This window comes from Acanthopagrus latus, chromosome 3 (genome assembly GCF_904848185.1).
Source record: "Acanthopagrus latus isolate v.2019 chromosome 3, fAcaLat1.1, whole genome shotgun sequence".
Classification (NCBI taxonomy): Eukaryota; Metazoa; Chordata; class Actinopteri; order Spariformes; family Sparidae; genus Acanthopagrus; species Acanthopagrus latus.
Genome location: NC_051041.1, coordinates 20,743,770 through 20,759,680, shown reverse-complemented (window position 1 = coordinate 20,759,680; position 15,911 = coordinate 20,743,770). Strand labels below are relative to the sequence as shown.

Sequence of the window (15,911 nt, the reverse complement as noted above, 5' to 3'; positions counted from 1 at the left end):
GTAGTTTTCTCTACTGCTCTGCAGTAAGTTGGTACAATACATCTAATATAGCCTGTTGTTATTTTTAGGAGAAGTTGTTTTTCTTTTTTAATTATGACACTTTTTAACAAGGTTTGTAATATGTACATGTAGATGGATGCAAGTCTGGCAGGTATTTCACATTCCTGTCCAGCTTGGTGTCGTCATCTTCAGAGACAGACTTCCACCAGTCCTCAACAGTAAAGATGGACCACTCTGAATTATTTCAGTGAATTAAATAAACTCAAACTGGATTATTTATTCAGTCCTGCCTTTGTCTCTGGGGCACACAAGGCCACAGTGGTGTGCCCCTTTATTCCAGTCAGCCTGTAATTGTTCATTCCAACAGGTTCAGTGACAACAAGCAGGTAGAAATCCTGCTGTTGTTTGTTCTCCATAGTGGACAAGTGCAGCTTTAACACTCATCACTGTAACATGAATATCCAACGAACATCTTCAGTTGTAACGTATTTTTGTTGGATTCTACCAAACAGAATGAAGGTTTCACCAATAAAAGATATAGCTAAGACATTTAGAACATTAAAAGATAAATTCACCCTTAAATGAAAATTCAGTCATTATCTTCTCATCCCCATTCTGATGGGAAGTCAGGTGTGTTTTTGTGGTCTACAAAACATTTCTGGAGCCTCATGAGTCTTTGGATATTCTCCTAAAATGTTGAAGAAGCTCAGGACTTGTTTAAAGATGTAAAAAAGAAAACAATCAAAGGGAGGGGAAAAAACATTAAATGACTCCATACAGCTCCTCCCAGTTTATTTTTTCTATGTTCTTTTAATTCTTTTAATTTTTAATTTTTAATTCTATTAAGTATATTAAGATATGCCTCAGCAGAGACTGATGTCACACTCCCTCTCTGTGTGTTGTAATCTGAGGTTCTCGGTTCTTTGTTTATGAAGTGGGGCGTTTTCACATGTAGAATAAAGGTTTCACAAACTTAGTACAACAAATTATAGGTTTACATCATTTTATTGTTCATTTCAGGATCAATACATCAACCTCGACAACCTCTGCATGCTTCAACAGTTGAAACACATATAGGTTTATAATTTTTGCCATGAATATATTCATATCTTTGTTACAGTAGTAGTAGCTGAAGTATTAACAATGATGAATGATGATCAATGTGATGATAAAGCAAAAATATATTTGTCTCTGATCACATGAATTTCTTGTCCACAAACAGGAAGAGATTTCAGTGCTGAGAGGAGTACAGAGAAGTTTCTACTGATAGAGAATCAAAACCACCAGATCGATCTGGTCACTTTCTAATAAAGGACCATAAGAGTTGTACTCAGCAGTACTTAACAGGCCATCAGTTCCCTTGTGGGGTGTAGTAATGATTATCCCATTGAAACTGCAGCATGCACAGATACTCCTTAAGCAGTTTCTTTACATCCTCTACAGCCCTCTGCCTGTTTGCAGGTGTGCATGTGTCAGATGATTGCATTACCTGCTCTCTCGTATTGTTCTCATTTTTGAGCAAGTTGCTCAGACTTTCAGGTTCAGCACAGTTGCCATAGGGCCACTCCCTTGTTTCACTTGTTGTCAAACCAAACATATTCCCACATGATCTGCAAGGAGCCATTGGGGTTCCATCAGTGAGGCTGAACGCCTGACACCTGGCCTGCTTTGGAAGTTTGATGGTTCCATCAAAGTATGGCTTCTTCTGCTTCTTCTTCTCTTTTGAATAGTAGGTCATCACTGCATCAGCTACGTAACTGTCCCATTTCTTCTCAGCTACGTCGCTGAGACAGGACGCAGCGATGATGACTTGCCCAGGAACAGGGCCAGAAGTGGACATACTGACTCCGTAGTACCTGACTGATCTTGGGGTCACGTCGGGCTGAGAGACACAGATGGTGGAGGAGACCAGAGCCGTTCCTCCATCCTGCTTCAGCTGAAGCGTGAACTCTTTCAGCCTGTTTTTTATTTCATCTTCATTCTGTTGTCCATTCAGGTTGACAACCTGCAAGAAAAAACAAATATTATTTAATAAATATTATCAAGCTTACTGAGTATTCCTTTGTGTTTGTACAATTCTACAACGATTAAACATACACTTGTATATTTTTAGCACACTAGCTACGTATTGATAGAATGTGTTAAGGAACATTGTATTGGCTTTGGACGAACTACAAACTCACCATGTCAAGCACACATGACAATGGAGCCCGCGTGGGTAGTCGTGAGGAAAAGAACTTAAAAGGTTCAGGGTAGCGGCCCTTCAGCTTATTAAAAATGTCCTCATCATCCAGAATATTCTGTGGGGTATATTTGGGGTTGTTGATCGCCCCCAGAAAGAAGATGCTGTGAAGAACCTGTGGAGTGAAAACACATTCACAGAGATTATCTAGGTTTTGTGTGTCAGAGAAGCATTAACATGTGCAGAAAATACACTATGACAGAGCAATGCATCATGTAAAAAAACTGAACATTTCAAATGTTCCTAACAGTCCTCATCAGACGTACCTCATCAACCAACACTGAAGGATGTGCTGGACTCCCTTTCTCTGGTGCTAGTTCCACCATTTTCTTGATAATCAAGAAAGCATTCCTTCTGAAAACTTCCTGCTTTTTCAGAAATTCTTCTTCCCTGAAAGAAAAAATGTTAACTGTTGTCAGAAAGTGTCGTTACTGTAGAAAATGCAATGTGAACAAATGCCCTTAAAGGACAGAAGAGTATTAGGATCATGAGTGAGAAGAAAACCTTCTGGAGGAAGTTTTTTTTTTTTTATTATTTTCATTATGCACTTAGATAGAATAAGATGAACTGCACGTCAGAATCAGAAATTATTTTTCCTTTAGCTCATAAACACAGTGCAGTTGTCAGTATTAGGACTTTAAAGAGATTGTGCCGAAAACTACATCTGTTCAGAAGGAAAAACCACACAAGCATGGAAGAGAATGTAGTGACGACGGCGGGCAAGCCAGCCGTGGTTCGAGGCAAATGCACAACATTAAAACATTTACAGTAATTGTTATGAAATCGCCCTGAGGAGCTGCTGGTAGTGAATTTGGACAGACTGCAGTCTCACAATCAGACCCATGAGACATACGATACTTTTACAGTAATTATTGTCGGTAATAAACTGAAGGTATTACCAAGGTATCCTTCAAATTCAACATAAAGGACGATGTGAGAGTAAAAAATTTAAAAATTTAAAAAAACATTGTTTCCATAAGTAGCTCAAGATTCAAATACGGCTGAACTAAGTACTTCCCAGACTACTTGCATGCATAATATGAAGTAGTTTTACAGTGTACTTTTCGAGTAATCAAAATCCTTGTCAGAGAACAATGATCCATTTTTTGCATGCAAGTAGTCTAGGAAGTACTTAGTTCAGCGGTATATGAATCTTGGACAACTTATGGAAACAATGTTTTCGTTGTTTTTGTTTTTTAATCTAACATTGTCTTTTACTTTGAAATCCGGAAGGATACCTTTGTGATTCCTTCAGTTTATTACAGGGAATAATTACTGTAAAAGTATCGTATGTCTCATGGGTCTGAGTGTGAGACTGCAGTCTGTCCAAAATTCACTACCAGCAGCTCTTCAGAGAGGTTTCATTGCGATTACCGTAACTATTCGTGCATTTGCGCACTGGGGAAAAAACAGTGTACTTGGTCAGCCATTTGACCAAGTACACGCGCACCACGGCTGGCTTCACCGCAGTTAGTAACCGCAGAAACCGGAAGCTCGATCAGCTGGCAGAGCTCCCAGTCGCTCCCCTGACTGGACCTGACGGACCAGAAGAGTTGACTTTATTATTACGATTTTATCCACGAATTTGTATTTCGACTTTATTCATGCATTTGTATTTATAATTTATCCTCGACATTTCGACTTTTCTCTTGTAGAGCATAATGAAAATGACAACGCCCTCCTCTAATATGTTTCACCATTGGAGTGGATATTTTCCACTCATCCCTGGCACCATAAATCTTCCATATTAAAGAACTAGAAATGTTTGACATTTAAATAGTTTCCGCAGCTGAAATAATGCGGAAGTAGTTGACCTAAAACATATGAAGATTAAGCCAAATAACAATAATCTGGTACTGCGTGAGTTACCTTTGTACATTTCTGACAACAGTGTGTGTGTGTGTGTGTGTGTGTGTGTGTGTGTGTGTGTGTGTGTGTGTGTGTGTGTGTGTGTGTGTGTGTGTGTGTGTGTGAACCAGTGTACTCACCTCGTCATCTTCGGTGCAGCAGCCTGATGCAAATAGAAACAACACACGACACATTACGACAGTTACACATGTCACGGGTAACATAATGCAGAATTAATTCATAATGGTGAAAGATATATTCGAAGAGAGACCACGTAAGAGCAGCTACTCACCATTGTAGGGACGCAGAAGGTGAAACAGAAAGTAAGAATGGAGCCCTCCCTCCTGACTCAGACCACCACTCCTTATCTGCTTTTGTAATGGGATGTAGAAACCAAACACTGAATGTACAGACTGGGAGAGATTTATCACGAAGGTCACTTTGGATTAATACAGTACTGATATGTTCACTTCTGAACAGATAAGAAAGTCTTAGTTAATATGTAACTGTACAAGGAAATCCATTCAGAATGTGCACTGTGTCCCTGGAGTGGTGCCAATGAACTCGTTGAGGCCGAGTAGTCAGACTGAAACTGACTGTAACAGCATCGTGACTCAAGTTACAGCTTCCATAGACACAAAGTCTCACTGAGATGTTTTTATGTTTTCATGCAGATGTGAAATTCAGTTCGGTATTTTCAGAAATTAACTGTTGAATTATTATTCATGCTCAGCACTTATGAGCTCATGTGGGTGATATACAGGCATCAGTGTTAAACAGAGACTGTTTCATAACTGTTCAAAGTTCCTTGTACATCAGTTAACCATGTGTTTCCCTTTAATATTGTTTGAGATATTGTTGTGGAATAACATTTTACCAAAAATAAGATAAGAATATGGACAGAAGCATTCTTGTATTTGATTCTTTATTCAACAAAGAATTATGCACCAGTCATCAGAATATGGAACCAGAGAATATGACAAAAACAAGGTTATTCATGCACTTGTGATTTTCTCTTATTTCTTTTTTTCCCCCCTCACTTTTAGACACCTGTCCAATCTGTCACAACTGACCAGTAACATCAGCTTCCAAACCAGAAGGGGCTTTCACTTTAACTTCCTCCCTGCTGGGGTTCCAGGGGGATTTTGGCTCACTGCACACTCCTAACTTTGCAAAAACAAAGTAATCTGTCAACACAGGAAACATCTGGCCAGGTCACTCTGATCTGTTCCTCGAGAAGCGTCAGGCCTTATTCAATATCCTGTTGTGCAGGTCCAAGCTTATCTAGAACATTTAATAAGAATGTGTGTGTGTGAAGTTTTATATAATAAGAATACACATGTTATACAATACACCTGTATTCAATAATGAGTCTATAATAAAGAAAGAAAGTGACATTAAGCTCAACATATCCCCCCATTCCAGACATAATTTGTTTTGAACAAATCAAATACTCAAAATCCAGAATTTACATTTCTCCATGCCAATAATCACACAACGACAACAACACAGGCTGAGACAAAGACAAAGTGCATCAGCTGCTGGCTTCTGGACACTGGACAGAGAGAGAGGAGACAAATTAGATCACTCAAAACAGAACAAGTATCAGTGTGACACAGAACTCATCCATGACTGCTCAGAACCATCTTTCTTAAAGTATGCTTCGAGTTAATATGCTGATCTGGAGGTGTTGTACAATATCAATACATCTGGAGTGGAGAAGAAAAATATACTGAAGTTATCGTTCACCCTGCAGCAGAGATTATAATGCGAGGTTCTCCAGGAATTTGGACTTTTCTGCCATCACCAGTTTATGATGCGCTTCGTTCAAACTCTTCCCCACGGCGCCCTTCCGCACTTTATCCCAGTCCTTCTCGGTCTGCATACAAGATAAAATCATTGTCAGTGCACAAAGGTAATCAATACCCAATGTCCCAGTTGGTCCCAGGAACTTAAAGGAAAAATGTACCCGGAAGTTAAAATTCAGTCATTAATCTACTCAGCCCCATGCCAGCAGTGAAGTTTCCTCATCCAGAAAACATTTCTGGAGAATTGCTACATTCTTCTAAACAACGGAAAGATGGGAAGTAGTTTCAGAACAGAAGAAACAATCTGGAAATAAAACATAAAATGGCTCCGAACAGCTTGTCTGCTGTAACCCAAGTCACTGTTTTTGAGCTGAACTCTTCATTGTAGCAGCTAAGATGGAAGTGTTGGCATGTACTCCACCTGAAGTGAGCATCAGCTCAAGGGTACTAAAAAATGTCTTTATTTGGGATCTCAGGTGTCTAGAGTCTTGGATTACACAGGAAGAGCTGTACAGAGACAGATCTTTTTTTGGTTGTTGTTTATGTTTTAACACCAGTCCTCATCTATACCAGCTGTTAAGGGGAATGCTGCAATGGCGTTTTGCTATGGAGCTGCAGAAATGTTTTGTGGACTTTCCATCAGCACTGGAGTGAGATAAAGACTGAATTTACATTTTTTTGGGGGGGTAAACTCTTCCTTTAACTTCAACTTCTCACCATATGTTTGAAGGCCTCTCCGTTGTAATAGCTCTCCTTTGCTGGATACTCTATTCCCATCTTAGCCAGCTGCTCCAGGCTTGAAGCCACCACATGCAGCTCCTCTCCATCGTAGGCATAAATCTTTCTGCCCTCGCAGGTCATCAGAACGAGCTGGTCACACGGACATGACTTCCCCGTCACTACACCTACAACCTGCATGCTCACTTCATCGGGGAGGTAGAATTTCCCCCACTCATCTACCTTGCTATGTTCCCCTTTATAAACGATGTTGTCCACACCTCCGACCTTCCATGAGGCACCAGCTGGATTCTTTAAGTTTAAAGATTTGCCTTGGTGCTCCAACACAAAATTAGACACCTCTGCCAGGTAATCTGCAACACATGCCATGCAAGAGGAGTTCAATGGAAATGGAAAAACATATATCATAGCAATGTTTTGTGCTGTATGAGGCAAATATGTGTGCGCAGCCTACCTCTTCTCCCCATGCTCTGGAATAAGTCAGATGGGAGCCTGGAAAGAAGAAGAAGAATGATAGAGTTTACAAAAAAGAGCTAAAAGAAGTGCTGATACTCTCAGCAACATTTACTGTGGCACTGTGTGAAGAATATATTGTAGTGATGATGACCAGAAGACAAAATATACATGCAAAAGTGGAAAAATGGTGACTTGGCTCATAATTCCCAGGTGACATCAGCTGAACCCTTCCAATCTAAACCCATCATCATTTTTCCCTGTTACAAGAGGATTTCTTTTCTCGACATGGCAAGTTTTTCCTCACTTGAATCGAAGGTCTCAGGACAGAGGATGCCGTTCACTGTGCAGTTTGTCAGGCAGTGTGATTTTGGGCTATATAACTGATTTGAAAATGTATTTGACTCCCTTACTTTCAGTGTATCATGTACTCTCATGTGTTCTACCCATGTAAGCATTAACCTTCCAGTCAGGCTCAGTCTACGAGCGTTATTCTCTGTGATGCTGGGAGCATCTCAGAGACAGTTTCTCTGCACAGAACAGAACAGAAGACAAGTTCTCACATGGGGAAGGTCAAAGGTCCATGCGTCGCCATTCTGGCTCTCTGTCACCTGGAAAACAATATTCCTGTTGTTAAAACAAGCGGCTGAAACAGACTCAAAAGCTTCGACAAGGCAGCATACTGATGCTACAACGGGCTGATATAATAACATTACATACTGATGCTGACGCATTCTTATGTAAATACATCAAACTATTGTTTCTTCTTCGGTCAGAATCTAAAGTTACAGACGTCAGATGTGAATTCTTATTCACGAAGGTGAAAACTATCATCGCTTTGCTGAATTTTACATTTGAAATCCTTGTTTAATAAACTGCAGACTAACGAACAGTACAAAAACAGTTGAACTGGGGTTTTCAACATCACACATACGGAGTGTTTTTTTTTTTCTCAACTTAAATTTTAAATAAATAAATTGAAAACACAACTCCTTCATCATTAAGAGTACTTACCACAGTCGAAGTATGGACTGGATCATCTGCGGCACTGAAGCAAATTGAGGTTCGGACTGTTATACTTTCGGTTCACTTCGACTCCGTGTCAACACTCCCCGCCCCGGTGCTGCATTCAAGTGCTCACCGAATGTTGTTGAAAGTTTTAGTAGTTTTATCTCAAAGTAACATTTATACATTTCCAATTTTTACAACAACATTTATTGGAAAAAGTTTAACGTAAAAAAATTGGCTTTTATGATTGTGTTTACAGTTTGAAGAAAAGAAAAACAATGACAACAATGACAAACTCACACTGGACGAATTCAATTGCATGTACAAACTACAGAATCAAAATAACACCTCTGTGTACGAGATCAGTCAATATCAATATCAAATGTAATGACTGTAATGAAAAACTGGAATGAGAGGGGACAAACATCAGGTAAGAGAGTAACAGCAGAAGCAGTAGAAGCAATGAAAACATATGTAGTTGAGAAGGCAAGGTCATGATGCATTTATATGAAGAGAGGAAGAAAATCAAACATCAGAGGACTAGTATAATTTAAATGTTGACACACGCACATGTTCTGGTATGGGTGCTTTGGTGATGATGATGATGATATCGTTGCTTAGAAATTCAGTGGTTTTGTTCTTCAAAATTGTATCCAGCTGGTTTGTTTCTATGGATTACCTATGATTTAATTATTGCTTTAATGAATTAATTTAAAGAATAGCCTACACTTCATTGATGTTTCAAAATGTCATTCCACAAGTTTAAGAAGAAGTGGAAAGAAAGAAATTTGAGAAATTATGAATTTCATCCATCAAATGTTGTCTACAAAATCCACATAATCGATTTTAACATTATGTCATTTTGCTGTCAGTATGTTGTCTAGATTGTTTTAAGTATCTAAATCGGGGTTGTTTTGTGTTACATTTTTATACGTTTTAACAGAGCAATACATATTAGAGTTTATTTACTGTTAATAGTGTTTACAACTAACACGGTAAACAGTTAGTGTTGACAATAATGTCGATATAATAATTCCGATATTTCACTGAGTCTGTGAAGGCAACATGAATGTGACGCAGCAGTCTTATCTAGCGGCCTTGTACATATTTTAACCGCAGCATAGTTTATATTTATTAGCATTATGTCACGATCACTTTGTGGATAGCTTGTCAACTATTAGATGATTTTAACATCGACTCTCTTGATTAATATTGTCGTGTTATAATGTAAGACGGAGACGCACTGCGCATGTGTGAAGATTAAGCGGATGCCGTATGTGCGCCAGGCGGAAGCTGTGACGTCCTTTCTGCTCCCGGACTGCCATCATGGTGAGTTCGCCATGAGAGTTTTAGCATTTTCTAAGTCGAATTTCTTTTTATATATCTCATTGTTGTGGGATATTAAGAGTCACATGCATTTCTAACACACTTATGCGCATATTCGCCAAGTGTTTTATATGCTAATGTTGGTATATTTAGAGTTTTAACGATATACATGTAAGATGTCGGCGAGTGGCCGCATTACAACGTGGTCTGTCAGGCTGAGAGGGCCGAGAGCCGCCCGGTGAAGCGGACTTATTTCACGTGTGTTGTCCCCAAAATGTCGAGTTACAGCGTGCTCTGACAATATATATCAATTTAAATACATTGTATATCTGCTGTTGAATGTAATCTTGTTTTGTGAACGGCACACAAGTCGTTAGCAGAAGCATTAGCTAGCTTAGGTTAGCTAGCCGAGCCGTGTATCAGCTGTTGCTGTACAGTAGCAGAGCTGCAAGCAGGGAAACTTTGTGTTTAAACTCGTGTAGATCCGCCGCCCTCACACTGATCGGTTAGGTTATTCTGGAAATATGCGATTTACGTCTCCAGACATGTAGTAGCGTAAATGCACTTCACTACCCCAGAGCAAAGCATCTAGCTCACTTATCAGCATTGCACTGTTTTACTATTTTTATAACCTGCAAATCTCTGGTGTCTTTCAGGTGTTCAAACGCTTCGTTGAGATCGGCCGTGTTGCCTACGTCTCTTTCGGACCCCATGCTGGCAAGCTGGTGGCCATCGTAGATGTCATCGACCAAAACAGAGTAAGCATTGTGGTGAACGGCGGATTGATCAGTATATTGGCCCTGTTTTCAAGCTGTTGGTTGTGATGGGTTTTTGTGCCTCTTGTGCTTTTCAGGCTCTTGTTGATGGACCCTGCACAGGCGTGAAGAGGCAAGCCATGCCCTTCAAGTGCATGCAGCTCACAGACTATGTCATCAAAGTACCACACAGGTGAGTGGGAGCGCTGGTCAGATCTGTATTAAGAGAAATCCTGCATGGGATTTGATCACTGTTGTCCAAATGAATATAATTATGGATGTATGCATTGCAGCTTTTTTGTGAGTGTGGTTGTTTTTCTACATGATGTAGTGCTTTGCAAGGGTGAACTTTATACAATGAAGATTTGTGGGATGCTTTTCAGACCAGAAAAAAAACTACATTGTGCTACCAACTTGACTCACTGCATCTGTGTCTCTATAAATATAGTGTAACATTAAGCATGGTCATGAAATTAAAATGACGCACCTGCAAATATGTTTAAGGTATATTGGCTATATACTCCAATTGTTTCTACTCTTCAAAAATCACTTGTGAAAATGATCTTGCTGAATGAAAGGTGTAAATATCATACATGTGTTTGCCTCAAGACTTTGTGATCTTCTCTAATAATAAACAGTCCAAAGGAAAAATCCCATAGGCTTTTTAGGAATCAGAGAGATGCTAGCCCACAAACATATTTCATCCCTACAGAAATCTATTCCTGTATTTTAAAAAAAAAAAAAAAGTTCCTGTTAATTGGCCGTATCATCTAACACAGGTGTAGAGTGCCAACTTGAATCTGGTGTCTTGTAGAAATGTTGTTTTATTGAAGATGGGTTACATGTAAAGAAACATTGATGACTCAGTACTGATTGTATGTAATGGTTTGCAGTGCCCGCCAGAAGTTTGTGAGGAGAGCCTGGGAGAAGGCCGGAGTTAACGACAAGTGGGCACAAACCAGCTGGGCCAAGAAGATCGAGGCAAGACAGAAGGTAAAGGCTGTGCTCGTATTTGTGGTCACCATCAATGCTCAGTGATGTGTAACACTGTTACCAGTTTCTTGATTTTGCTGAATGATTTATTTTCAATGTGTATTATTTAAGTCACGTCTCAGCTTCTATTGGATATGTTTTAAAACGTGGCTTTAGAATTAGATAAGCAATTGCTTTTTATTGGTGACACCAGTTTAACTTTTTTGTGGAATATAGGTAAAATTCTCGATTTAATGGATGTGACCGCGTGGTACTTAGGATAGGAAGACATATTGAGATTGTGCTGCTTGGCTGTCTGGTGCAGAGGTAGTTTCCAATTTAATGCAGCACCTGAGTAAAATGCCCTTGTGATGTTGTCCCTCACATGTTCCCTGCAGTGTCACTCAATTATCCATTTTCCTCCAGCAATTCCTGACAGTGTCATGTTCTTTTGTGTGATCAGTGTAGTTACTGGATGATGGTATTAACTCAGTAAACACATGACCCATGCTGTGTGAAATTCTGCCTCAGCCTTTCCCCCCATAAGGTTATGGTTGTATGAAACTCCAGATCTGTTTCAAGAGGCAGTTATTGTTTTAGTGGAGGCAGATCACATCCCCTGCATTTGATTTCCAACAGCTGTAGAAATCTCCAGATGTGTAACCACAATTTTTAACATTGGAGTTGTATATAACTGACTCGTCCAAGCATCCTGAATATCATATACACTGTAATAGACAGCTCATAGCCTTTTAAACTCACAATATTATCGTACCCAGACTAGATTCAGAGTTGCTGAACACACTCACCTTGGAGGTTGTTTACTAATGCTTCACTCCAGCATGTCCAAACTGAGTGCAGCCACAAAACTGATTTTTGGTGAGCCCTGGTTGTTGTCATGACCGTATCTTTTTATCATTGCAGAGGGCCAAAATGTCTGACTTTGACCGCTACAAGGTGATGAAGGCCAAGAGGATGGTGAGTGCAACAGATTTCATTACTGCAGTATTATTGACCAGACCACACTAGCATAATTCTGTTTCTTCAGTACAAAGAAATGAGGGCTGATTGTACTTGTTTGGTTTTTGAGATAATTCCCTTTCACAGCTTTTTTTTTTTATTTTTGTAAGCTCAACCTTTTGTAAAATCCCCATTGCTTCTCCATATTAATAAGAACACCCTCATAGTTGAATATGAATGCTAAGGGTTCCACTTGTATGAGGCGCCTTTTTATAGTGAAGCCAGCTCCAAAACGAACCCTGTCTGTTGTCCAGCGTGCTCTTTGTGGCGGCCGTGTTATGCTGGTAATGGAAGCAGTTGTGATGAATATGACTGGAGCCTTTACACAGAGGAGCAAACAGCTGCAGCACATAAAATTAATGATGGGTCAGTTTAATTTAATTGTGCTATTGAGCAGGCACCGACAGTAGGTGCCATTATCCATGCTCAGTCTCAGTCAAATGAAAAACGGTTATTAATGTTCTGAGCTGCAGCTTGATGTAACACCCAACGACTCTTCAGTTTAAAGGCTCGATTAGTCCAACTGTGAAGTGTGGTGATCACTGAATTTGTTATTTGAATTAATGCACTATGTTTTGTTTCTGCAGAGGAACAAGATCATCAAGCATGAGGTGAAGAAGCTCCAGAAGGAGGCAGCAAAGAAGTGAACAGTTTTCACAAAATAAATCTCATGTTCAATTGTTCATCTGTGTCTTCTCTTCATTTATTTGGTAAACATGAATTTGAGAGATTTTTTTTTTTTTTTTACCTCTTATGAATACACTTCATGGAGTAATGAATGTGGTGCATTTAAACCAGACCATAGTTATAAATCTGTTCAATCTGTGAAGGTCACTGCTCAACATACATGAGCTAAAGTAGGCTAAAGAATTGTTCCACTTGACTGAAAGGCAATGCTGTTGTAGTTTGTTTTTTTTTAGTTTTTTTTGTTTTTTTAGGCCAACTTTTTAAAAAAGTGCACCGTAGGCTTTTCTAAACATATTACAACTGATCTACCCCGCTGTCTGCAGAGTGCTGACAGTAGCATGATGGTAATTGAAACATTTTTTTTAATTCAGTGCATGGCTCACATACAGAAAGTTTTACAATCATAAAGCTTAAAGAATATGTAAATGTTTCCACTGACATTTGATGAAGTTGAGGACCTAGGAAGAGGAATAAAAATGCCATGAAATTCAATAAAGACTAATCTTTCTCTTACCCACCTAACCTCCCTGTAGTTTTTGATTCAAATGCACAAAACTGCAAAGGTTTAAATATAGATAGCTTCTGATTTCAAACATTAATGTTGTAAAGCAAAGTTGACCTTCTCTAGGTTGCATTTTGGCGAGAGTTTCACTTTAATGGAGAGTATGAACAGTCAACTCAATGTAATGTTTGGAACAGTAGTTTCTTTGTTCTTGGAGAGAGAACAGGGAAGAGTTTCTGAGCTTGGAGACTTCTGGATTTTTTCCCATCATTAGCAATAATAGAAAAAAATTATAGTAGTCCCATTTATGTTAACCTGAAAACTTTAAGCCTGATATAACTTGAAGACAGCACATTAACTTATTACCTACTTATGTCTTGGCCTTTGGTTTAATTTGTACAGTCCACTGAATTAGTCTTCACTATAGACCAATTAAAATGAGCAGGGCAGTCTTTTGATTTGAAATGGGTAGAAAATATATATATTTATATAATGTAAAGCAGATTATCAGCCAGTTTTTCGTTTCATGCCATTAACCCTTTTCTCCACTAGATGGCAGTATCAGCTTGTAGTATACTTTGACCCCTTTGTCTTTATTTTCACTTACTCAAGAGAAACACAGTACCAAGCTCATGTATTTTCAGATGCATCTCGCCTAATTTTACAAAGTCGTGTATAGATCAAACACCAGGTTGGATTGTGTTGCCAGGTTGTGCTGATAGCAGGAAGTAAATCATGATCAAACTGAGCTGGTGTCCCACACACAGGCCCCCGCCACACTGCGTCCTGCCACCGCTGGACTGGACCTGACACAGATGTTCTGCAGAACATCCTTCAGCAGCCACGGTGAAAGATCCTGTCAGCCGCCAAACCGGTTCCAGTCCAGACCGCACAGAGAAGCTTGTAAATATTACATAACAACACACTTGAACATTACCCAGCTGGTTCAGAGCAGAGAACAGGCACACGGCGGCTGATGCCAACACACACCCCTCCACACACACACACACACACACACACACACACACACACACACACACACACACACACACACCAGGCGTCACATTCCTCCCCGTCAGCCTGCGGAATGTGGCGGAGGCAGCTCGCTTTGATTGTATATAAAGTATAAAAACTGTGATGTATAAGGTGAGCCGTTGTTCCTCCACAGCTTCATTTATGTAACAAGTCATTTCATCTTCCACCTTCACAGTTCATCGATCCACCACGAGCAGGGATCAGGATCCGGATCAGATAAAGTACGTTCAGTCTTATTATCATTGGGCCTGATAAACATGCCTCTCTATGAGCGTAGCTCTGACGTCAGAGATGAATGGTAGCGATGCGCAGTGATGAGAGAAGCGTCATTCACCAGTAACGACACCGGAAAGCAGGCGGGTTACACTTCAAAATAAAAGCATGACACATTAAGCGGGCCCCTTTTATATAGGGCACAGTTAAAAGATGCCTGTGTATTTTATCTATCGACTGATATCATACACTTATTTACACTTACACTAATTTAATTGTCAAGTTCATATGTCATTTCAGTAAAGTGGGTCTTACTGAAAGCTAGTGAAATAGAAAATACAATTGTTTTAGAAATCGTCTTCCAAGTACTATGTCTGTGTTACTCTGTTAAATGACAAATTTATGTTGAAAAAAAATAGACGCCTAAAGGTTTCAAGTGTTTTCACATTTAATTTCAAACATCATCAAATGAATTATTGCTAAAGACAATCAGAAAATCAGCCTACTACCACCCTGAAAACGTAGCAATAAAATTAAAGGATTTCTGTCCAAACAAGAACATTTAGTTTTGAATGTGTTTAGCAGATGGCCAGACTTCATGGGGATCGGTGAGCGTGATAAAGTTACTTGTGTGACTTTTGGGTGTCTTCTTCTAATTATGTACATTCACATTCTAATATTGTATTAGTTTTATGACAATCTGCGACTTTCTTGATTTGAAAAGTTAACTTTTAAACTGACAAACATCACATGGGATCTTCATGGCACGATTCAAAGGGGGTCAAAGAATTATTTGTCTCTTGCCATTTACTACCTGTCATGTCTTTTTTCTGTAATGAGGTCTCATGGTAATCCACTTGAAGGTCAGTTCTTACATAATGCACCTTTAAAGGTGAACAATGCAGCTTTGGGAAAGCAATTATAGTCACAAGAGAAAGATCTTCGTTGACTAATGTTTTTTTTTATGCCCAGACAAACTAAACAGGCTCTCTTTATTTCATGACTGAATAAACAAACTGACCTTAAGGAACAACACAACATTATACTGTTTTACCTTGTTTATATATTTGGCGGACCCTGCCACCTTTCTAGCTTCAAACAGTGTTCTGGGCCCTTATTTTCCTCTGAGAACAGCTTGTTTATTCAGTTATGTAAAAATGAATATATCTAAGTTTGTATTGTCACTTCATCAATATTGTAAACATTACAATTCTGTCCATAAATGTCTTATCTATTTATGTATTTTCCCCATGCAGAATACTTTTACTTGTGAGTCCTGAGTCTGACTGGTATCATATAAATAA

General features: G+C 39.2%; 2 protein-coding genes across 2 annotated transcripts; one reads left to right on the top strand and one right to left on the bottom strand.

The window, feature by feature from the left end:
* Window positions 1-986: 986 nt before the first annotated feature.
* LOC119015007 lies at window positions 987-4,538 on the bottom strand. Its single transcript, XM_037090532.1, has 5 exons — window positions 4,383-4,538; window positions 4,231-4,253; window positions 2,509-2,632; window positions 2,184-2,357; window positions 987-2,005 (listed from the first exon to the last, which is right to left on the bottom strand). Exons 1-5 carry the CDS (start codon window positions 4,383-4,385, stop codon window positions 1,352-1,354), a joined length of 978 nt encoding a protein of 325 aa, XP_036946427.1. The 5' UTR covers window positions 4,386-4,538; the 3' UTR covers window positions 987-1,351.
* Window positions 4,539-9,313: 4,775 nt separating this feature from the next.
* On the top strand, window positions 9,314-12,853 carry rpl14 (ribosomal protein L14). Its single transcript, XM_037094071.1, has 6 exons — window positions 9,314-9,426; window positions 10,080-10,181; window positions 10,277-10,371; window positions 11,072-11,171; window positions 12,075-12,128; window positions 12,758-12,853. The coding sequence occupies exons 1-6, from the start codon at window positions 9,424-9,426 to the stop codon at window positions 12,815-12,817; spliced, it is 414 nt and encodes a 137-aa protein (XP_036949966.1). The 5' UTR covers window positions 9,314-9,423; the 3' UTR covers window positions 12,818-12,853.
* Window positions 12,854-15,911: the final 3,058 nt, after the last annotated feature.

Coding starts and splice junctions, on each gene's coding strand:
- LOC119015007 (XM_037090532.1), bottom strand. Junction 2,633..4,230: donor GCTGCACCGAAGATGACGAG/GTGAGTACACTG, acceptor TTTTTCTTTCAG/GGAAGAAGAATTTCTGAAAA. Junction 2,358..2,508: donor CTTCAGTGTTGGTTGATGAG/GTACGTCTGATG, acceptor TTCACTCCACAG/GTTCTTCACAGCATCTTCTT.
- rpl14 (XM_037094071.1), top strand. Junction 10,372..11,071: donor GTCATCAAAGTACCACACAG/GTGAGTGGGAGC, acceptor AATGGTTTGCAG/TGCCCGCCAGAAGTTTGTGA. Junction 12,129..12,757: donor TGATGAAGGCCAAGAGGATG/GTGAGTGCAACA, acceptor TTGTTTCTGCAG/AGGAACAAGATCATCAAGCA.